General features: G+C 39.3%; 1 protein-coding gene across 5 annotated transcripts in view; it reads left to right on the top strand.

Annotated features, from left to right (window-relative positions):
- The window catches only part of LOC109728148, a 31,835-nt gene continuing 9,478 nt past the window's right edge, over nt 2,237-24,593 (top strand). The window contains exons 1-3 of one of the 5 annotated variants that reach the window (XR_002220928.1): nt 7,433-11,220; nt 11,879-11,975; nt 15,601-15,913. Coding sequence is in view for 1 of the 5 variants with exons in the window: in XM_020258494.1 (XP_020114083.1) it covers nt 2,787-3,055; nt 11,884-11,975 (361 nt within the window). In the remaining 4 variants the exon portion in view is untranslated. Of the gene's footprint in view, nt 3,056-7,432; nt 11,976-12,290; nt 13,476-15,600; nt 15,914-24,593 lie in introns of those variants that run through there. The other 4 variants (XM_020258494.1, XR_002220926.1, XR_002220927.1 and 1 more) reach the window with 4 other exon arrangements.

The following is a 24,593-nucleotide window of genomic DNA, read 5'->3' as shown; positions in this document are numbered from 1 at the left end:
TTCTCATTTTACAAGGGGGCAAAGTGTAGGTTTTTAAATGACAAAGGGGGGAAAGTGAAAAATTCGGTTTTGACACGAGGGTTTTATGTAATTTAGCCTTGTTTTTAATTAAGCTTATGTTGCTTGCGCTAGTGGGCCAGCGCTGTGAACTTATTGCGGCTGATTGGGCGTTCCATTCGCGGGAACTACCCATCCCTTCTTCCCTTTTTATTCTTTTTTCGTCTTATCTTATCCCCTTTTTTTTAAAAAAAAATTAAAAAAAAGTAGGGTGTTTTCATTTTAATTTTAAATTTGAGGGTGCAGTTTTGTGGGTGTTAAAGAGTTCCTCAATATTAATAATGAGGAGGATTTGACTGATTAAGTCCTCAATATTAAGTATTGTAGGGCTGGCAAATTTCAGACCCGTCCTTCAAAACCATAGTCGGTATCATTTTTATCTTTATAAATTAATGAAATAATATAAAAAATGCCCTCCCTCCGTCGCTATGCTTAAAAATTTTGAACCAATTTATTCCTTGTTATACCTAATTATAAATAACCCTCGTATAATGCCCTCCCTCTTATTGTAGCGGTCTTTGCTTATGATTCAATTTATAAATACTGAAATTTTCGGCGTAATCAATTTTTTTGAAAATTAAATACCGTATGAGTCTCATGTTGATCGCGATAAACAATTAGCTGAAATTAAAAAAAGATGATAATAAATAAGTTAATCAGATTGCGAAGCTCCGCATTCCAAGGGGTCGCCCATCTTAAAACTGCTATAGCTAACTAGCGTAATAACACGTGCGATGCGACGGATAGATAATTGTTAAAAAAAAAAAACATCAACAAAAAAAAAGAGAAAATGACGGACGGACGGACGGACGATGAAAGAAGCGATGGTCGGGGGTGAGATTTATTTTGCCGATAAATCTAAGTAACAACTGAAGGAAGGGGAAATACTTGAGTTGGTTTGGAGTGCAATCTACACTCAACTCAACCATGAAGGAAAATTTGTCATTTAGCAACTTTAGGATGTATAGGTATAGATAATCTTCTTACTAACCGTCTTAACTTTTAAACCAACCACCACCCCTACCTAAAGCTGTAGTTGAGTTAAGAGGTTTAATCTTATTATATCTCATATACATAATTATTCTAAATTTTGGATCATTGCATTCTCTCCCTCTTTAAGCCCTGACGTTTCGTTAGGCTCAAGAAGCGCGCCGACGAACATTGGGCGATGTCGGGCTCATCTAGCTAACCATAGCTGACTTTATGGAGAGCCAGCTGCATTCCGCCCACAATGGTCGTGAGCTGAGAAGTCGCGCTTTATGGAGGGAGAGCCGCACTCCACCCATAATGGTTGTGAGCTGAGAAGTCGCACTTTACTTGCAGTTTAATTTTGGCTCGGCCGACACTTATCTCATACTTGATTGGCTTTGATACCAATTGTGTCCCACTACTTCCGAGCGGTTGCCTTCCCAAGGGATCATCCATCCATCCGCTTTAGAACCGCTGCTTTTTGCCTCTTAGGGTAACAACCATGCAAAGGTAGGAAGGAATGCTTTAACTACTTTTAGAGAAGGAATGAATGTTTAGTCCTATTATATAATACTATTTCGAATATTGAGGTGTCGCGTAGATGAAATTAATACATTGAGTGGAGGTTATGTAATCGATCAAAATTGTTACGGCTTGAAGAGTAAAATCAAAATGGGTGGCGATGATTTTCGCTGAGTTCTTGACACTTTTATCACAATATTTTTGTTATCATTAATTAAATATTTTATCACACACAGAATATATATATATATATATATATATATATATATATATATATATATATATATATATATGTGTGTGTGTGTGTGTGTGTGTGTGTGTGTGTGTGTGTGTGTGTGTGTTTTATGAATTTTAATGCCGGAGTTTATTTCGTAGAATACATTAAGTGGTGATGTTTTGTTTTGTTTGCTATAAAATATTGGGTGTGGTAAGTAGAATTTTCTAATCGATGATCAAATTTTATAGCATAATATACTTTTGTGAATGTAATATTTTGATTTTTAATTAGCGGACTCCAGACTTACCTTGAGCATAACTTTCTAACCGACGCTCCGATTTTATCATGTAATATGCTGTTGCGTGTATTTTTCGGAGAAGAACGCGTCGCCTATTTTCGGGCTCCGTTTCGACTCCGAACGAAGAAAATATGGCTAAAATACGAAACTCCGTCTTCTGAGGGCCATAACTTTTTGTCGGCTTAGCCGTTTTTTGCGTTTAATATGCCCATTTGTAGATATTCAAAACCTCCCCGGATTATGTAGCAACGCCACATACTGCCGTTCCGTTTCTCCGGAATCGCCAAAAAATCATCCTAAGCCCTCCGAATTCGGCCCCCAAGTTTCCGCCGGTCCGTAACCTGCTGCCCTCTGCGCTTCTATCGAGCCCGTCCGAGGGCCGATTCCCGTGCGCGGCGCCTCGTCTCGAAGAGGACTCGCTGCCGGCCGCGGCCGCATGCTCTGCGACCCGATTCGAGAACGGACGAGAGAGATAAAATTTGCGAAACGCCGCGCTTCCAATTTTCGACCCCAAATCCACACCCGACCCCCGACCCCCGTCCCACCTCCCCCTTGCCGTGTGCCTCCTCTCTCTCTCTCTCTCTGCTTTCTGATGCGACCGGTGAATAGACTTTGACTCGACTGGCCGATTGATGGGTCCGGCGGACGTGACTCGCTCGCTGCTGAATTTTTTTCTTTTCCCTCTACCTTTTTCTTTTCTTTTATTTTTATGTTTAATTTAATATGCTCGTCCTTCTTCCCTCCCACTTCTCATTCTCTCTCTCCCGCCCGCTCCTCAGTCTTCGTCTTCTCCTTCTCCTTCCTCCGCCTCCTTCCCTCCTCCTTTCTTTTCTCTATACCTCCGTGAAACGAAACCCTGCCGTGCGTGCGTCCGTCCGTCCGTGCGTGCCTGCCTCCGCCGCCAAACCCTACCTACCGCCGACCAAGCCAAGCCATGCCATTGGAGAGAGAAGTTTTGCGAGTTTCATCTGGTCTGGTTTTGGGAGGGCAAGGTAAGTTAGCTACTCTAGATAGATAGATAGATAGATGATTCTTGTTACGAATTACTACTCTATGTTGTGACCACATCGCCTCTTGAATATATATTTTTTTTAATTTTTTAAACGGAAGGAAGGAAGGAAGGAAGCACATAGTAGGTAGGAGGCTCCTTTTGTTGCTACTTTGCTAGCTAGGTCATTTCAGGTCATTTCTTCTTCTTCTTCTTCTTCTTCTTCTTCTTCTTCTTCTTTTTTTTGGTTTATTTTCCTCTTCCCCTCCAATACACTGTTATGTATCTATCCGTCTACCTCTCCTCTCGTGATCAGCTCCAAGCACCACAAGTTATAGAATTCTTTCCCAATGGATGGCTCGCATTTATACAAATTTTTTTTATATGAAATCTCCATCTTCCTCTTTGTGCATTTGCCTAATTGGATGGAATTTGCTGGATTCTAGTAGATTCAAGCAATTGCCAACTGCTGATATCCAACTTCTGAACAACATTCCTTATTTCTTTGTTACATAGTTAGGTATACATGGATGAACAAAAGCTACAAACAAAAACTAAAGTAAGAGTGCACATCGAATCAGAAACTCCTAGTTGTTCTGATAAATTATGGCTGCTCAGTTGGGAAGGAAGTGAACTATGGAAAATTGTGAAATTTGGTTCGACCTATTCACTGGGTACTGAGTGCAAGCCGGTGCTTTTGTCGATGTTATGGTGTTGCCTCGGTGCTGCGCGCCCTCAGCTTCTTCCAAAGCCTTTCACTATTGACAGAAAAAGGAAGAAAAAGAACAGTACCAGTAAATGTCAGAGCAAAATGACAAATTTACAGGAGTAATGGTAAAGAAGGTTAACTTGTCAGTAAGTACTTTAGAGTGAGTCAGTGCCTTGCACCACACAGGATACTTGCTTCGTTTACACTTTTCGGGATAAGATAAGATGTAGAATGACCCTTTCACATTGTTAATTTGATACCTAAGGTAATATTTTACACGCATGAGATTAACTTCAATTCTTTTCTAGTTATCTACGTTGGCATTCAAATATCATGTCAGGTTAACTTCTCACTCCACTTTCAGATTAAGGGCCCTTTTTTCATCATGGACGAATCTGTTTGTCCGTGTTTGGTATGCGGAATTTCCATTCCGATTCCGATTTCCGGGTGAATGAGAATCTCTTCAATTACCCCTTTTTGCAATCCGGCCTAGGAGGCCGAATTGGAATTGAATCCGGACGGAATGGATTTGTTCGGATAAAATTTAACTTTTTTAAGCTTATTTTTTAATTAAAACATAACTTTAAGTTTAAAAATTAAAATTCAAAGCAAGCATTTTGCATCTAATTTATGAATTGAAATTTAAATTTCATTTAAAATCTAACTAATGTTTTTTTTCAAATTATATTTTAAATTTAATTTAAATCAATTTATGGATTCAAATTGACATTTAAATTATAATTTTAAGTTTGAATTTGAATAAATTGAACTTTACTTTTATATTTTGAATAAATCAAAATTTAATTTCTTTAAAAATATGTTTAAAATTTTGATATCATTTTAAAATTTTGACGTAACTTTTAAATACTTAATTTTTCAGTTGGAATTTAAACTAATATATTATAAAGATAAAATTGGCATATTAATATGAATACGTTTTTGATATCTATCTGAACCAAACACTGACAATGGAAAATGGTTCATTCTGATCCCGATTCGGTTGACGAACCAAACAGAATGAGGCAATGAATGAGGCAATGGATCATTCTGATTCCGTTTCCAGCTTATTCTCATTCCGATTCCGATATCGATTTCGACTTCGAACTACCAAACACACCCTAAAACCTTCCGTGAATCTCTCCCCCCTACTTGATACCAGTTTTGAAAAGTGCACTCCAAGTACTTCTTCTCTTCTTTTTTCATCAATATGGTTGTTCAGTAATTTAAAGAAACACATGGTTGCTCAATTATTTTTGTGTGCATGACATACTCTTAAACCTACCTTGTGGCGGCCACGAGTTTCTTTATCTTTTGTATATGCATGCGGTCAGTGATCTCGTTATTAATTTTTAATATTTTGGTTGTGTAGTTGTCACAGTATACTGTTATAGACTATGCTAGTAATTTACTGAGTTGTTTGCTTTTGTGCTAGTTTTACATTCTCAAAGAAGGCATGGCCTGGATAGAATATTGGAATTGTCTTGACTAATTGTACAAGTTCATGTAAAATAATATAATTTGTAGTAATTATGTCAAATCAATCACCTTGTCTCTTTTACTTAGGCCACTGTGTAGTACAATCCAATTTAACCGACCGCCGCCGAATAGTATGTAGAACCACAAATATAAGTGTTTCCTTTGCTTTCGTGTTGTTTAATCCTCCAAAAATTGCACAGTCAAGCTTCAAGCTCTATCAAATCTCTAGCGAATATCAAATCTCTAGCAGGGGGGACCTTCCGATGGGGGCGCTGAGGGGAGGGAATTGAAGATGATAGGAGTGAATAATGAATACACATTCAACCTCTTGCAAGCAATGTTCTGTTGTACAGCTTGCTATAGGCTTCATCAATCAATAGGTTCCAGTGCAATATTTTTCTTTTCTGCCGTCTTCTCGTTCATGTTTGTTAGATCAAATATTATTTCTTTCGAGTAAAACTTCTCGAGTAAAACTTCTCTACTCCCTTTCATGTACTCAACTGAAAATGTTCAGCACTGATACCTATTGATCGAACATACATAAGAATCACATGGCATGGCTGAAATGGAACTAAAAGCATGAGATACCACCGAGAGTAAGAGAGAATGTTCAATACATATTATTCTTTTAAATATTAGAAGTTTGACATTAGTACTATTTTAAAGTTTAAACTTGCACCGGTGGAAATGATGTGTTGCTGTAAAATCAGAACAACGCCTGTGGAGGGATATTAGACTGCCAAATAATTGTACAATTTGTTCAAGTGCAGAAAACAAAAAGTTTAGATATTTTCCCACCTAATATGGTTATTTCATTATGTAAGATAAATTGGTTTTTGCTAGCCTATACTTGGCAAACTATGTTTCTTTAAGTGTAAACCATGCGGAGCTTACTTGAATTGTATCATATTTTGTTACGTACGTGATCTTCGGAAATATATCTGAATGCCTACCTTTACAATACAATACAATTGGTCTTGGTACCTTCTCAGTACAACACAGTGTTACCTTTGACTTTTCTTATGGCATATTTGAAAACTTTCGAAACTGCAACAATGATATTTTTTCATGCGGTAGTTGGGTAAGAGATGGTTGGTTACGACTTTGTGGCGTTCTTGGTAGGTATATCGCAAATTCTAGTATTGCTAAACTAGTGAAAATATTATCTCATGTCTGTACCAACTGTTCCGGTTTAAATTGTACCACCTGTTATTCTTTGTTTTGTTTTCTATTTTTCAAAGATTTTATGAGATATTGGCACAAAAAAGTTTGAATTCGAGTGCTGTGAAAGGTATATCTGGACTTTGGTTATTCCTTATGTCTTGCAGTTGGAGTTGGATTGAATTGGTGTAGAGAATTGCTTCATGAAGGTCAGATGTCTTAGATTTAAATTCTGACATGTCTATGTTGTGAGAATAGTCTATAAAGGGTCTTAATAGTAACTTCTCAATAATAATTAGCAAGTGGCTTCAATTTTAAACATTGACTTCTTAATTCACAACTATAAATGATTCTGCACTTCTACCAATTATGATTCCCATCTCTAGGGGTATGGTTGGTTTAAATTGAACTATTATATTCCTTTCTTTTTATTACTGTCCCCCATAGCTGTCCCCATAGCTCAAGTTGTATTCACCAATGAATACATGTTGAACTTGAACTCGCTATTAAGTTATATGTTTTGTATAAATATTCATTCTTTCAAGTTGAAGATGCTACTGGATGTGATTTTGCTAAATTTCTCATATGGCAGTCGTTTCTTTTTCTGCTGTATGAAAGCTAACTTGTAAGAGATTGCCATCATCTACTACTATCATTAACTTTTGAGGTTTAAGCTCCTAGCAGTTTTGAAAGCTTTAGCGGAACTTTATTGATGGAATCCCCCACTTCTCAGGAGGAAATCCCGCACTCCTCAGGAAATTAGTTGTAATCTCTGCTCTGCTCTCAATCAATACACAACATTCCTCAAACTCTCTCTCTTGTATTTAAGTCTTAGGGCGAGTAGGTTTTGACTTAGCAAGTAGAGAGGTAGGCTTGCTCATTTCGCGAAGTCCCCTGGAAGGCGAGCGCTGCACGGGCTAGACAAGCAATTTCGCTTAAGTTCATGACAGCTGGTATTAAAGCGAGCTCGGAGTTGGGAGCATGAAATTTTCACCACCGACAAATATAGGCATTAAACAAGGTTCTATTAAATATCATTGCTTTGTCTAATCTAATGCATGAATTTATTTACTAAATATAAATGCGATAGAAAAATATTTAATTTTGATATATAAGTTGGAATATTGGATTATCGGCAGTTTGGCCTACCTACGTGCCTATTAATTAACTATTATCTCCTATCTGTCTGCCTTTACCTTACTTTTTGTTAACTATTTGTTAACGATAAAAATTGTGCAACTTTTTTTTTTATACCTTTATTTTTTTTGTCTGATGTAAATAGACGACGTGGACTATTGAGTAATTATATTTTGGATTCATTATTTTTATTTAGGGTATAATTTCATACAAGTCCCTATAAAAGTATCAAATAACAGATAAATTCCTACAAAACTTAAATAATCAGATTTATCCCTTTGAACATTCTCTGGTTTGCAAATATATCCAGAAGTTCTGTTCAAGTGCCGCCCCGTGCCGTATTGTCAGGGCCCTTTTTGGTTGTCAACGGCCCTGACTTCGTTAATAACATTGAGTTTGTAAATATTGTGTCGGGCACGACGCCGACATAGGATTTTGCTTTGTTTGGGATGGGACATTGCTTGTAAATTGGCATTCGGTTGGCACCCGCGGGTTCGCTTGTGCTGCGCATCCAAAGGGATGTAGGTATTTTGCTAATGATGGTCGCTTATGTGACGGGTGGAGCACTCGTGGGCACGACCCAATTGAGTATGTAAGCGTGTCTTTGTCGAGCTCAATCAGGCTCTCACAGGCTATAGTCAATGCAAATGGGTCAAATTGGTCTAACAACCAAAGCTTTTGTGCCCTTGGCACAATCTGATGCAAGATACAAAAATCTGGGTCCACTATCAACCACGACGGCAGAGTACGGCACAGTAAGGAACAGTCTACACTATTGTAAAACGAGCTCGGCCCCTTAGCACGAGCGTAATCTGAACCTGCACTAATCTGGGTATCCACCTCGCACTAACAGCGGTGATACAAATGAACAACAGCTCCTAAAGCTAATTCGGATACTTTTCGAAAAGTGACAGTGTAGGTTTAATAAGTTTTCTCCTAAGTCAATTCCAGGTTCAGTATATAAATTTATCTAAATTTTTAGATCATTGCTCCAAAACTCAGATTTCGTAAAACATGCAAATTCCTGAATTTGAGCTACTATCATGATAACCAAAACAAGAACTACATACTGAAATCTACGACTTAGCAGGAAATCCGACGATTTCGGTAAACATTAACCCACCTCGAACGATCTTCCAACGTCGGCTAGAAGTCGAAAGGAGAAACTCTGCGCGCTCGCTCGACCTCCAACAATTCAACCGAAACGACCCACACGCACGAACGGTCCTCCTAGCAAGCGAAGAATCCACACGAGCTCGACCCACGACATCCCAACGAACAGCGTACACAAGCTAGAGAAAGAGGAGGAAAATAGCCTGCTTGTACGCATATATATAAGCTGGGTTGGTTGGAATAATCGACAATTAAAAGCACCAAACTACCCCTTACAAACTCACTTCTGCCTCTGGGGTACCGATACTCAACTTGAATACCGGTACTCGGCCCTCTAACTGCAATCCCGCACGCTGGGTACCGGTACCAGCTCGATGCAGTACCAGTACTCAAGCTCGGTACCGGTACTCAACAACAGGTACCGGTACTCAGCATCAAACATGCGCAATCCGAGAGCATCCAGTTCAAAAATCTCGCTAGGGTACCGGTACTTCTTCCCAGGTACCGGTACTCAGCATCAAACATGCGCAACTCGAGAGCATCCGGTTCAAAAATCCCGCTAGGGTACCGATACTTCTCCCCAGGTACCGGTACTCAGCATCAAACATGCGCAACCCGAGAGCATCCGGTTCAAAAATCCCGCTAGGGTACGGGTACTTCTCCCCAGGTACCGGTAGGTACTCAACACTGAAATCCTGCACTTTGCAGCTTTCAATGTCAGAACTCCACACTCGCTCAGAACTCCACTCTCGCTCTGCGCCGAGTCCGTTTTGCGTCCAATTCGCGCCAAAACGACTCCAACTTATCTCGACACCCACCAGACGTGTCGACAAGCCACAGATGCTGAAGTCTCTCAGACTGCTAAACACCAGGGACACTACAGAGGCTATATAGAGATCATTTGTTGCTTCAAATTTTCTTCGACGCTTAACTATGTTTTGTATAGCACTCTGTATTCGTTGCCCTTTTCCCTCCCTTTTTTCTGCCCTCTTTGTACCTGCCATGGTTCTATATAGTTGTTGCTTTTTCTTTTTTACTCTCTGCTTCTTTTCTTCTCCTCAGCTCCTCTTGCTTTTTCTCCCTCTAACAGTCAACATCTCAAACTCCATCCTATGAAGAAAACCAATCCTTAATTTTGTGTTGCATGATCTTAATTGTTTTTAGTCCAGCTATCATTTCCCATGCTTTCACAATAAAAGGGAAAGACACGAAATGTATTTCGATTTATAATAAACAAAAAAGAGATACTGACCCTTTGCTCAATATGCTCTTCTACCTTCTTCTCTTTTCAACTTCAGCTTTCCGCAGTGGTCCTTATACATGGATCTGACTAGATACGTATGTCGTATTACTTATGCTTTAGCTAAATTATTTTAACTCTTTAATTTTCTATAGTACGTACTAAAAATTCCTTCTAGCTAATTTGCTTATACTTTTTGCTGGTTATTTCTCTACTGCTGGTGCTGTTGTTTATGCTGGCGTTGCTTCAGGTAGTTTTTCTAAATTATGCTTTTTTCGTTGCTTTCGATTGCTGTTTGTCAGTTTACCTTTATCTCCAGCTGTGTTTATTGCTCTTGCTGTTACTACTTCATGTCCTGCTGCTTTTGTGTTGCCTGCTACTTTCCTCTTCTGCTCTTCCCTACTTTTATTCATCCTGATTAATATGTTGATGTTTTGCTTCATTGGTCGACAGCAAAATTTCTAACGATTTGTGCTCATAATTTGTGCTGCATTTGTTGTCCTGCTTTTTCCATTTTTTCGTGCAGTTAATTGCCTGTTGTGCTTGCAATTTGGATTGCCTGTTTTTACTCCTATTGTAACTACTCCATCTTCTTCATTTACTCTTTTTTTCACTGCTGCTTCTTTTAACTATATTTTATTTTTTACAATTTGCACTTCCTTTTTTGCCTATCCTCTGTAGGCTGTGATGATGTTGCCCCTCGAAAAATAAATTATGTTGCCCCTCGAAAAATAATATTCTTTTTAGTTTGTTGGGAAGAAAGAGCTCCTAGCTGCATTCAAATTCGTGTATATTTTTTCCTGTTTTAGTTTAGGATGTCCATTGATTGCTGCTTTTCTTCTCCATGGGCGGTAATAATTTATTGATGGATGACAATATCTGGATAGTATGCTCCGCATGCAACCATTTACTTGCATTTGTGTTTCGATATGTGAACAAAAGGTCCATGTTTAACTGGCAATTGATGTCGGACAAATCTGAGCCTTATATATTTTTGTTTGCTTCTACTTTTCACTACTTATTTTTTCTTTTTTACTGTTGCTACTTCTGCTGTTATTCATGCTGCTATTGCTTCAGTTGTCTCTTTATGTTTTTTTCCCCTACTTTTTTTCTTACCTTTTTCTTATTCTACTATTGTTGATATCGTCTTTCATTCTTTAGCTTTATCTCTGACTCAATTTTCTTCTCACGTTGTTGTTTCTGCTGAGGACAAGGTCTGGATGGTGTGCTCCGCATGCAACCATCTACTACATTTGTATCTCTATATAAGCTCAAAAGCTTCATGTTCAACTGATGATTTATGCTGTACAAAATTGAGCCTTATGAGCCTTATGTATATTATTTTTTTCACAGCTACTTTCTCCTACTCATTTTCCCTACCACTGTTGTTCATTTCGCTATTTTCTTTTTTTTCACTATCCTTTCTTATTCTGCTGCTGTTGGTATTCTTTTTTATCATCCTTTATCTCTTACTCATTTTTTTTCTGCTGCTGTTGTTTCTGCTGGTTTTTTTTCAAATGATGACGATAGAGAATTTAAAAGTAGAGCAAATTTGATGACCAAATAGGCAACTCTTGCATTTGTTAATGATTCAAAAACTTTTGATCGACAATAAATAAAAAGGGACCTTCTATTTGTGAACACAGAATAAATTGCGGATGAAAACCTAACATCTGAGCTCATATTCAAGTAATCACTCTTCCGCCAAAGTGCCCCTTTCTCCCCGTCCTTTCTTTCTCTTCTACTACATTGCTTCTATAGCCAAATGTCTATTTTACAATAGAGTGTTCTTAGTTCTGGATAATAGATACGGAGAATTGGGAAGCCTTGAAAAATAGACGTGCCATCAATTCGTTGCATCTATTATCCCAAATTTATAGTAAGCCTTGAAAAATAAAGCAAGCTTCATGATCTTTGAAACATTTCCAATAGAGATTTTGCTCTGTTCTTCTGATTGTTCATAAATTCTATCTAAAACATTTAGATGGCAGGGTAGCTTGGATGGCTATATAGCAACCGCTGCAGCCATTAATCTTTTACAAGGATCCAATGTGGAAAAAGGCAGAAGAATATGTGCTCTTCAGCGTGGTAAAGTAACAATAAAGAGTTTTGCTATCTGAGTGTTTGTTTGCTTCTGTTCTTGAGTGATTCATTGAGTTTTCTTCAATAATTTTTTCGCATATTGATTTGATTCAGCAAATCTACGGATACCTTTTATTTATTTGGTGACATTACACTTCAATATTATTCCCAAAATACTTCGCAAATCTCTATATTGAATAATTTTATTGGTGTTTTCTAATAGGTGTTTCATCCAGTGTCTTATGTGCGCGACAATATTATTGATTGTGTCATTTTATGTGCTACATCTCCTGAGTGTGTTGTAGATTTTGTATTTTGCAGATTGTTAATCTTTTGGAGTTTGCTTCATAGGTTGTGATGACCAGGCTCTTTACAGTAGGAAACTAGGCCTTTCTTTGGTTTGTATGTATTGTATAGCGGCCTTTAAGTTTTTGGTGGTTTTTAGCATAGCAGTTTTAGTTTCGACAAAAGACTACTGCTTTCGCAATGTATTTTGAGGCTACCGTAGTTTGTTGCTAAATTGTGTTGTTACTGTTTGATTGTGGACGAGTTTGTCTCATGTTTATTTTTTCCTGTTATTGTGCTACAACTGTTTGATTTCTATATTCTTCTGGTTTTGTTTATGTTGATGTTTTATATAAATTCGTGGGGATTATGAAAGCTAATAGAATGTAAGCGAAGGGCTGTTGTGGAAAGAAATAAGTGTCCATTAGATTATGCTTCTTTTATGGGATTAAAGAAGAGGGTTGATTTTACACCCGGGGTCCAGCGGAAGCTTACCCGGTACGCCCACAGACCCGCCATATGCCCAAAGTATACAAGGCGTCTACAAACCCTGTTAGAAACATCAAGATAAATAGTAACCACTAACAGGATATCAGAGCATAAGACATACCATATTCTAAAAGCAAATAAAAAGGAAAGTATATATAACATTACATATACAACTCCCAAAGTAGCTCATACATCCAAGTCTCAAATAACCAACTATATACATATGATGGTCTCTATACAAAGGTACAAAAAGCTCTCCAACTCCAAAAAGAGAGGCGATCACCTAGTGGGACTAGTGGAACTCCGAGCTATGCCTAGCTAGACGCGACCCCCTTGCCGCAATCCCTATCCTTTAATATTTGAAGATACGAATTAAACGGCCGTTTTCGTATTTTTTCAAAAAGTTTGAAAAAAATGCGTTTTCTTCGTCAAAAATAATTATTCGCGATTTGCGAATGATTCGCCCAAAAAAACGGCTCTCGTGGTCGCGGACTCGCGGCCGAGGGTCATGTCGTCGCCGAACTCGTTTGTGTCGTCGTCCTCCTCCTCCGCCGCCTTGGCTGGCACCGAGAGCAAGGGCCGCGGCGGTGGATCCCGTCTCGCCCGAGGTCGTCCGCGGGAAAGTGGAAGTGGAACAGTGAAAAAGGCGCGACTTTTGGGAGGCATGGATCGCGCGCGGTCCATGAGGCCATTTTCGCCTCGTGGACCGCATGAGAGGGAGGTCCACACCTCCTTCTCATTATATATATATATAAAATTTTATTTATAAATATATATAAATTTTATATATTATTAATATATGTTTATTATAATTTTGAATATATTTAAGGCTAAATTACAAAAATTTTTCTGTCAAAACCCGATTTTTCACTTTCCTTCCTATCATTTAAAAACCTACACTTTGTGTAAGGAAGTGAATTCTCGAAATCCGAGAGTTGGACTTCGTTCAGAATCGACTAATTGTCGAGTGGATGTGCTTCGGAAAAGCCGAAGAAGTTAAAAATGCGAAAAGTGCATTGCAAAGGACCTCGGAGAGTAAGATTGTGAAAATCTGCTAAGTTGCAGGTTTTGCTCTCGGAGACCGGTCCCTGGTGTGAGGGACCGGTTCTCGTAAGCTTGGTTGCGGCAGAAAAATCTCTGCGCGCGATATTTGCTCTCGGGGACCGGTCTCTGGTGGACAGACCGGTCTCTCGGGGACCGTCCCTCTAGGGACAGACCAGTCCCCGTGTGCGTGAAAAATTGGCAGACAGCTTCTGCCTGAGAGAAGTGCTCTCGGGGACCGGTCCCTCTAGGGACAGACCCGTCCCCGAGCACGAAAAATGCCCAGTCTGGGCAGGTTAAGAGAAGCAAAGTGGAGGGGCTAAACTGCAATTGTGACTTGAGTTGGGGGTATAGAAGAGAAAGCACTCTTTCTCTCATTTCACACCCAACCTTAGCTCTCTCTCTCTCTAAACTCTCCTTTCTCTCTCTCTAGAAGGTGAAGAAGGAGCAGGATTTAGTGGAGGATCAAGCTAGGAGAAGGATCCTTGGCATCTTCTTCTTCCTCTCCACCATTGGAGCTTGCTATTGATGTAAGCTTTGAGAGCTTTCATGGTAGATCCCTCTAGATGGATTTTTATCCTTTAGAAATGGTTTTGTTGGAACCCTAGCTTCTCTAATACATGGATTATGCATGAATCTAGAGCTCCAATGAGGGATTCTTGCATTGGTTATACCTAGGGCTCAAAAATTGGGGGTTTTTGGAAATGAGGGGTTTGGATCTAAATTGATCATGTATTAACCTAATTGCTAGGTGTCTAAGCGCGTGGGAAGCGACGGATTGAGCATTTGTCGAGCGAGTGCGAAGATAGCCGAAACAAGTGTTCGGGGCTTCGTGTTGACCCGAAGAGTAAAAGCGGCAACCAAGGATTGCGAAATCGAGTACCTAGTATCGCGACATCACCCAAGAGGTGGGGGGTGTCCATCCCGAAGCAACTGGGCTTCTTCCTATGTCTAAGTATCTTAATGTTGATCATACTCCTTGTGTGGTATTGTGCATGATAGGGTGTCTAGTAGTTACTTTTACTATTCTTGCATGCTCCCTTGTAATGCGGCATATTAGGCTTCGCATGTGGACTTAGGGTGCGTGAGAATGAGCTTTGTAACATAGAACCCTATAGAGATAAGTTAAATAATAACTTGATCTTGCATGGATGAATATGACGATATATGACTAGAATAGTCGGGATGTTGCAATATGATGAGTGGCATGTATACCAAGTAAATAACTTGACGAGTGGCATTAGAACTTAGTGTTAAAAGAACACTTGTGGCATAAGTCCTAGTGATAGGAAATCCTCATTGGACGAGGAAGGGATCATACTCACATTGTCTGTTCAGCACTTGTGGCGGTCGCTCCGCACAAGTAGTGCGAGCTCCGGAGTTTGGCACGTGAATCGATTGGGATAGCCTACGTGGGGTCCCGCAGACAGTCCCTCGGGTGGTTCGAGTCCCTCTTCATAGACGGATTTGAGATGTGAGTTGAGGGCGCGCCTATGGGCCAGCCAGATGATTGGGTAATAAACTCAAGAGAATTATGCAAATTGGGCATATTGTGCATATTGAGCATGGTTGAGTTGCATTCATACTTGATAGAGTTATAGTAGCATGTTAGTAATTACATGGCTATGTTGTTTACTCTTGTTTCTTAAGGCGTAGTAGAACATTGCAATTCTTTCAATATGCATCAGCTTTACTTTTAGATACCTATCTATCTATCTGCTTATGCCTGCTTAGACCTAGTGGGAAGATCGGCGGAGTCGGTGGCCGAACCCACTGGGAACTATATTTATATAGTTCTCGTCCCACTTTGTTGCAGGGCCTAGCGAGAGAGCACCGGCAGAGGACCATGGTAAGGGCATAGCGCCCTAGTCAGATAGCAGCTTCCTATGCATTAGAGTACCCTGAGATGAGATGTTTTTATACTTTGGGAGTTGCTTATGTATTTTGGAGGACAATTGTATATATCTATCCATTTTGCAAGTTACAAATGTAAACTTGATGTAAAAGAATGGGTGCATGGATGTAATAGCTAGATGTTTCTCTCTTTATTTCACTTATCATACTTGTGGATTCTTACTCTTACTTGTTGGCACTAGTAGTGCTTTTCGTTATCATGTATGTATTGAATTTAAATTCCTGGGCAAATTCTTGTACATGATCTGGTTGTTTTGCCTTGGGCGGGCAGGGGAGGTGCTGTCCGTCTGGCGTTTGTTTGACGCGCTCGAACCGGGCCAAATTGGTAGCGGGCTCGGGGCGTGACACTTTGCCCCCTTGTAAAATGAAAAATCTTCACAAGGGGATATGGTGTGAATTGTGATGATAAAATGACCATTTTGCCCCCTCACCATGTTCACAGGAGAGAAAGCTGATGGCATATTTGGCATAAAAAATATATAATAATATTTTATAAACGGAACCCTAACGGATTACTAACGATAGGGGGCGAAGTGAACATTTTTCGTTTTACAAGGAGGCAAAGTGTAAATTTTTAAATGATAAGGGGGGAAAGTGAAAAATTGGGTTTTGACATGAGGGTTTTATGTAATTTAGCCTATATTTAATCTATATATAAAAATTATAATAATAATATATATACTATATTAATTATTATATATTTATTATATTAGCCGAATTTTTGATCCTGAATTTTTAATTGGTGAACGTATAATATCCGTATAAATCACGTATCCGAATAATTACCGAATCCCTTTTTTAGCCGTATTTTTCAACGAATTTAAAAATTAAAAGACGAATTTTATCCGAATTATACCCGTACCGAATTTTTGCCGAATCCGAATTAACTAACTATGGTTAGATATGGTGGGGTTTGTAACTGTTTGGTATTGTGGCCCCGTTATGAGTTAAATGTTAGTGATTGAAGCGTTCGAATACAGTTGTATTTGAGCAGTAGTTTTAGATACATTGGAATTGTGGGCTTAAGTTGCTTTGTTGTCTTGTACGGTTTTGTACTTATTTGCTCTTTTTCCCCTATATTCTTCTTCTTCTTTTTTTTATAATCCCGCTGTGGTGATGTGTATTGTCGTGGAGGATAGGGTTTGAAACTAAGAATATACTTCAATATATGGTTTTGAAATCCTTTTTAAGTTTTTAGATAATTTGTTTTCTTTTTCTAGGGTCATATAATTCTTTCTTTGCAAAGTGGCTTTTGGATAATTCATTAATATGGTGTCTTTATCCTTAGCTAACAGTGGTGTGTTTTTTTGTTGGGGGCACTCGAACTGTTCATTCTTGAGACTTAGAACCAAATTGTAATGTCACCATCCTAGGACTACTTTAGCCCTAGCACGCGCAATTCTTTTAACCTCTTGGGCCTAGCCATCGCCCAAAATGCTACAGCAGGGTTAAAGAGTTTTTAGCCCTATTATATCTTATATATATAGGACTATCCGGGGTCTCCCATTCTCTCCCCCCTTTAAGCCCTGACGTCCTCGTTAGGTTCAGACTCACAAATACTAGGTGATGTGAGACTTGTCTCGCTAGCCTTAACTGACCTTGTGGGGGAGCCGGTGAGCCGCACTCTATTCACAACAGTCATCAGCATGGGAGCCTCGCTCTCTCTGCTGTATAACTTGGCTCAGTCGAGACTCATCTTACACTTCTGGCTGGTAATTGGCTCTGATACCACTTGTGACGTCTCGCTTTCTAGGAGGTCACCCATTCTAGGACTGCTCTAGCCTTAGTACACTTTACTCTCTTAACCTCTTAGGCTTAGCTACCACCCAAAATGATATAGCCGGGTTAAGAGTTTTTTGCCCTATTATATCCTATATATAGGACTACCTGAGGTCCACACTAATTATTTCCAATTGGGTTTGTGATGAAGTCAAGTAATTTGAGGGCTCTAGTAATTTGAGGGCTCCATTTATCAAAATTCTTTAATTGATAGAATTTAAAGATTGTAAAAGATTGTCGCATATAATGAGTATCGCTGATCCATTACGTTCTAATGATTTTTATTAAGTCGTGAATTTGCAGGGCGGGATTGAAAGTCATCTGTGACTTGTGTGTTTACTTTCTTCAATATTGTAGGAAATGAATTTTAGCATATAGTGAGTAGTATTAATTAGTAATTATTATACATGCCCAAAAAATAAGCAATCATCCAACAACCATTTCGCAAAAAAAATGGTATAAGACAAAAAGGAGCTAATGTTGTGGCAAAAAGATGCTGTTGGCTATGTAAAGGTTGGTTATATATATATATATAGAGAGAGAGAGAGAGAAAGAGAGCTATTAGAAGCACAACAATCCTTGTGCTCCTAATTTTCTAACCATTTATCAATTTTGATGGATGGTTAGGATGAGAGAGACAGAGAAATTGGAGAGAAATTAGGTTTTTCAATTTCTCTTCTCTTTCAATATCTCTCCAATTTTTCTTCTCTCTCATCCTAACCACCCATCAAATTTGATGGATGGTTAGGAATTTAGGAGCACAAGGGCTGCTGTGCTTTGTTGTTAATAGCACAGTAGTCCTACTATATATATATATATATATATGTATATATATATATATGTATGTATGTATATATATGTATGTATGTATATATATGTATGTATGTATATATATATATATATATGTATTGGAAAGTGGTTGTTGGATGGTTGGTTTGTTTTCAAACAATCTGTTTGTCTGCTTTTGATGCTCTGGCTTTGTAAAATAAGAATTTTTGTTGCTTATTTGTGAAGAAATAATTGCTTTGTGCATCTAAATTCATATATGCTTTTAAACTGTTGAATTGGGAATGGTCCATTGTTTACTGCATTCAACATCTTGTATAGTGAACAACATCAAAAAAGGGGGAGGTGAAAAAATAGAGCGGGCAGGAAAAAAAAAAGAAAACATAGATTGTAGGGCCCACTGACAAATAATAATTCTCTTATATGTGTTCTATTTGTTGTGTGTTCTCCCATCATAGATCGTAGGCGCAATGACAATTGTGTTCTATTTGTTGTGTATGTTGTCTACTTCCATATCAAGATCATATTCAGCTAATTATGAACAATAATAGTTGCTTATATGTTTTCTTGTTAATTAAGAGATGTAGATAGTTGCATTGTTTATGGATTCAGTTGTGTCACGCCCCGGGACCCAGTGGAAGCCCACCCGGTGCGTGTCCAGACCCGCCATATGCCTACACCATATAAGGCGTCTAGAACAAAGCTGTCACGCCCCGAGTCAGCCTCTTTGGTCGGTTTCTGGCACGTCAATAGACCGCCGAACGGACAGGGTTTTTCCTGTACGTTCTAGGCGTCGCAATCAATACAATGTACGAAGTTCTAACCATGAACACATTTCAATCAAAAATTGCATAAGGAAGTATCAAAAACATAAAACTACTTGCTATTACAAGTATTCACACTAGGTACATTCAACTTTTACATCCAATTGCATATTACATTTTTAACCTCTAAATACAATCTGAATTACTACAATTATTACAAGTTGGATACATTTTGTTTCTTTTGACAATTAACACCTAGGCTACGCCAACTCGAGGTACTTCTATCTCTGGTCTCTGGGGTAGGGCGCTACCTATGGAGCTACGCCCTTTCTTCACGCCGACGCGCCGCTCACGTGCGAACCTGTAACACCCCAAAGCAACGTGGGGTGAGAACTAACTCCATAGTTCCCAGTGGGTACGGCCACCCAAGGGAGAAGCTCGACCAACAGGTTCAAAGGAGGCAAACAATATGTTAGTCCACAGATAGATATAATATCATAAGAAATGCAACTAACATATACATACTTTTGCCTCACGAATGCAACAATGTCAAGCTATATGCGAATCATGCAAGAATGCAACTATCATACGTAGATTTACCAATCCTACTTCTATCTTGCCAACTAGCTCACAACCAACTAGCTTCGAAGGTTCTACTACCTTAGATCCATGCTATGTACCACTAGCCCTTAAGGTTCCATCTACCTTATTCAAGCTAGCCACCCGATTCGGCCTCGAGTCAATCAATTGCGGAAAATCCGTGCTCTATCCGGCTCGAGGTGAAGGAACCCTCACTTGCACCTCAGCCTTCAATCCATAATCACGTCGCCCAACGGGTCGCCGAGAGCTATGTACACCCGTGGTCAGGGATCTTCCCGACGGAAGGGGAACATGCCACACTCAACCCTAGCGATCCGAGATTCTTCCGGTGGGAAGGGAACATGCCACACTCAACCCGCGGCCAGAATCTTCCACAAGCTCATCCTCGAAGTTCGTCCAATGGGAGGGGAACATGCCACACTCAACCCACTGCTCTAGAACTATCGAGTTCACAATCCTAGGATTTCGGAATCCACTTTCCAAGTCTCTAGGGTAATCTCAAACCCTATAGTATAGATCTATCTAGGTCCAATGCACTTTCCACCCTAGGTCTAGCTGACTCTAGGTTTAATGCCCTTATCACATAACCTAGGCTTATTTAACTCTAGGTTCAATCCACAACCTATATTCTTTAAACTAGGTTTAATGCCACCCACCTAGGTCTGATTAACTCTAGGTTCAACAACACTAGGTTCGATGTCAACCTATGTTTAACAACACTAGGTTCGATGTCAATCTACCTAAATCTTGATTCTAGGTTCACTTGTTCAATCTATATTCACGACACTAGGTTAATGCCACTCGATCTACCCTAGGTCCACGACACTAGGTTAAATGCCACATGCCTATTTACATATTCTAGCAATATGCTCACTTTGTTCACATGCTTCATAAACTCACATAATTAACAATATGTTAACATTCATTTATATGCCCTAGCATGTTCTAGCACATGTCAACATGAATCTATTCACTAGCATTTATTCTCAATGCATCAATGTGCAATTATCAATAAGCATATTCAACTATCGTATAGTATAATTCACTTGAGGCTATCATGCTTATATATATTATCTATCTAGCATATATATACTATGAAATCAACATGCATATACATCTAGTATGCATTCTCATAATGCTAATATGCCATTATCATCTAGCATGTATTTTCAATGCATCAGCATGCTACTATCCACTAGCATACATTCTATTTATATGCTTTAACACATTCATGATGCCATCATGCACATATTCTAATCATGCTAACATGCATATATATTCATCCAAGGTAGCTATCACATATGTATATCCATCAACGAGAAAGCACATTTCTCTTCGACATGTAGGCGACTTAGTCGCTTCGGCAAGCACAACCCACCTATTATCGCGTTCCGATTGCTCGTAACCACTTGCAATCGGCCTCCCGCGGCACCCGCCGCCTGGTTCGGCTCGATCTCACGCTCGACCACCGAGCGACCACCAATCCGCAATCCAAAAATTAAAGGTCTTTATCTTGGTGCCACGACGTGCCACGACGCCCTGATCCGATCTCGCGATTTTTGGACGTCGCCTCGGCCTTCCAGGCGGAAACAAAGCCAAATCCTCCGTTTCTTCAATAACTTCGCACCGGCTCGACGAATTGCCGAACCGACTTCGCCAACGCGTCGGAATACTTAGCAATTAGGTTTACGGAGGGTCAATTTAGATCAAACCCATCTACTAGCAAAAATTTCATTTTGGAGCCCTAGATTACAACTATGCAAGAAATCACCATTTAGCTTCATGATTCAAGCATTAATCATTTATTTAGCATCTAGGAGTTTCACTAAATCCATTCTTAGAGCATATAATTGAAGCCCTAAAATTCTACCATTAAAGGGCATCAAAGCTTACCTCTCAAGCTAGCTTCAATGGAGGGGAAGAAGATGATGAAGATGAAAATCCACCTTCAAGCTTCAATCTCCACCAAATCCTTATCTTGATTCCACCTTCAAGAGAGAGAGAGAGAGAGAGATCCTTCTTGGTTGCAAGTGTGAGGGAGGGGGAGAAGTGTGCGGGTGTGTGTCGTGTGCGCATGCAGCCAGCCACAAATAAGTGCTGTAACAATTGCACAAAACCCCCTCTCACACAATACAACTTGCATCTCCAGTTCAATTTAGCAGTTCAGAGTTGTTGGAGCCCTTCTGAATGTCCGTTTGCGCTCAAATTTGACAGTAAGGCTCGGTTTAATTTAACAAAACCGAATATATCTTAACTTTTCAGTTTCGACCATTTTTGGTCATCGAAAGCTCTATCGAACTGTAATATCTAGCAGATAGCAGTCGGATTTTATTTTTCACTTTTCGGGTGTCAGAATGACATGAAACTTTAAATCTAGCCTCATAAAAATAATTCTGACATATTCTCCAGTTTTATAATTTTCTGACACTGCATTTTCTGCTAAAATATCAGTCCCGTTTCCAACAGAAAATTCTAAATTTTCTGTTTTCATTCCGATTTCAGCACAAGTCATTCCAGACTTATATTTTACTTCTCTAAGTCAAATAAAAATAGTATCTCTCACTACTTTTATTTATATTTATTTTTATATTAAATTTCGGTACATTACAAAAGCGATAAATAAAGCAATAATAAAGGAGCATCTAGAAGTATCAGAGCATACAACAACTAGATTCTAATACAAGTAGAATGAAAAGAGAACTAAATCACTAACATAAACATGAAGTTGCATAACAACAAAACCCAAATACAAGTGCTAGGCATACAAAAATGGTGGTCTCTATACATGGGTACAAAAACTCTCACTCTCTACATAGATACAAAAATAGAGAGATGACCACCTAAGAGCAAACACTCCTCGCTAGCTAGCTAGGCGATCCCTTTGCCACGATCCCGAGCCTCCACCGGTGCGGATGGCTCTGTAAGAAAACAAACAGGGGGCGTGAGAACTATAATCAATAGTTCCCAGTTGGCAATTGCTGACCTCAGCGAAATGCACCACTAAGCTAAAAAAGGCCGAAAGTAGTTGAATAGTTTATTCAACTTTTAAGTAGAATGTATAACATGTATAATAAACATGAATAAACTTGCTAAACTATTGTGTCTCTACTTAGCATGAATTTGCATAAGTATAAATGCTATTCTAACATGAATATGCATAAGTGTAACCAACATGATGCCTACAAGTGCAACTAGTAAAATGTCATTGTTTACTAATTCGTCTAATGTCCACTTTGCATTTTAGTTCAAATAATGTTTCGATCATATAGGACCTACCTGTGGGTAGTCCGGCTTGCGCCGTGCCTAATGGCCCCGTGGTAGTCAACATTCCCATCCTAGAATGAGCCTCCCCGCGGCATCCCATTTCTGCGCCCAATCCCGCACCGGCGAGCTTATGTCGCGACGGCTATCTCCGGAGTGCCGACTTGTGGGGAGCGACCCTCACAAGCATGTGCGAATGAGCACAATTGCAAGCAAGCATAAATATCCGTCTCAAGTCCGATGTCATTGTGTCTAAAACATAGTATAAGAGCTAGTGTCCCAATGGCCTACCACTATGTTATCATGTCTAAAACATGGTATATAAGCTAGTGACCCAATGGCCTATCACTGTCATCAAGTAAAGGTTTAACCATTTACTAAGTTGAATGCCTCTTTATGGCATTTTTGTCCGCTATGTCCAACATGAGTTCTACATCAAAGAGCATGTTATTCTAGTCATTTTCATTGTAAGAAACATGATTCCAAACCATATAATAGAATGCTATTTATATGCATAATCGCAATGCACTAATCTCTCTACTACATAGAAGTAAAATTTCATTATACGTAACATATGCATTTTAAGCATTCTAAAATTCACACATACCCTATCTAGCATGAATATGCAAGAATTTTTATTTTATAATGAAGGAAAATAACATAAGGTGCGTTCACCCATTTCGGTAAGGTCAAACCCACCAAGAGCTCCTTAAATCTCCTTCGTTTGCGCCAACGAAGGTGTCCACAAGCCTCCTAGCTTCCTAAAGAAAATTCTAAAAGGGTTAGACAAAGCAAACGAACATCCGAAGTGTTCATCTCAAATCAACCTAAGAATAGGGCAAAACTCACCTAAATGTGGGAAAAATTCTCTCAAATTCCAAATGGAAGCTAGAGCCCTTCTAATCCACCCCAACGAGATATTCTACACCTATCAATTAAGCCCTAAAAGCTACAAATAAAAAATTTTCAAATAAACCCTAGATTTCACATTCTAGGTTTTCATCAAGCAAAATCCACTAAAACATGGATCAAAAGAGCAAAACATGATACTAAACTCTTTAGAAGCTCCCAACTAGGCTTGGAATGAGTTAGGGTTGAAGATCTCTCATCCAACAAGCTCTTCTCCAAGCTCCAAGCCTTCTCCTATGGTGGAAATGCCACCAAGATACAAAAAGGAAGCAAAAGAGGTGATTAATCCTCAAAAACCCCAACAAAAATCAAAAAGAACCAAAGAGAAGAAGTGGAGGGCTCCCCTACCTTCTCTCCTGTGTTTCCAATCTCAGGGAAACATCCAAGGGGCGTGGGGGGTAATATAGAGTTGCTACAAATGCAAAAACACTCCTAAAAAACAAGCAGTCTGCGAATTGCACAGTGTATCGGTTAACACGGGCAAGTGTCACCGGTTAACAAGCTGCGAACCGGTTAACTAATAGCAGACTGCCAACCCGAGCCTCTGCCGCGCGGGAAAATACATAGGGTACCGGTATTAGCTCGATGTAGTATTGGTACTCTGCCATGCAGAGGCAAACCCGAGAGCAACCAAAATTCCTGCAATTTCGAGGTTTGGTGCTAAGTTTTAATCCTCAATTCTCGGGATGCGAGCCATGGGTCGGAACACTGTCTACGACCCTTCAGAAAATGTGGAAAAGCTCAGAACTCAAATCAAACACTCGAACCTCGCAATTTGCAACGGTCCAGTGCATTA

Source organism: Ananas comosus, linkage group 23 (genome assembly GCF_001540865.1).
Source record: "Ananas comosus cultivar F153 linkage group 23, ASM154086v1, whole genome shotgun sequence".
Taxonomy (NCBI): domain Eukaryota; kingdom Viridiplantae; phylum Streptophyta; class Magnoliopsida; order Poales; family Bromeliaceae; genus Ananas; species Ananas comosus.
The sequence above is the reverse complement of the archived record's forward strand: the minus strand, read 5'-3'. Positions and strand labels throughout refer to the sequence as shown.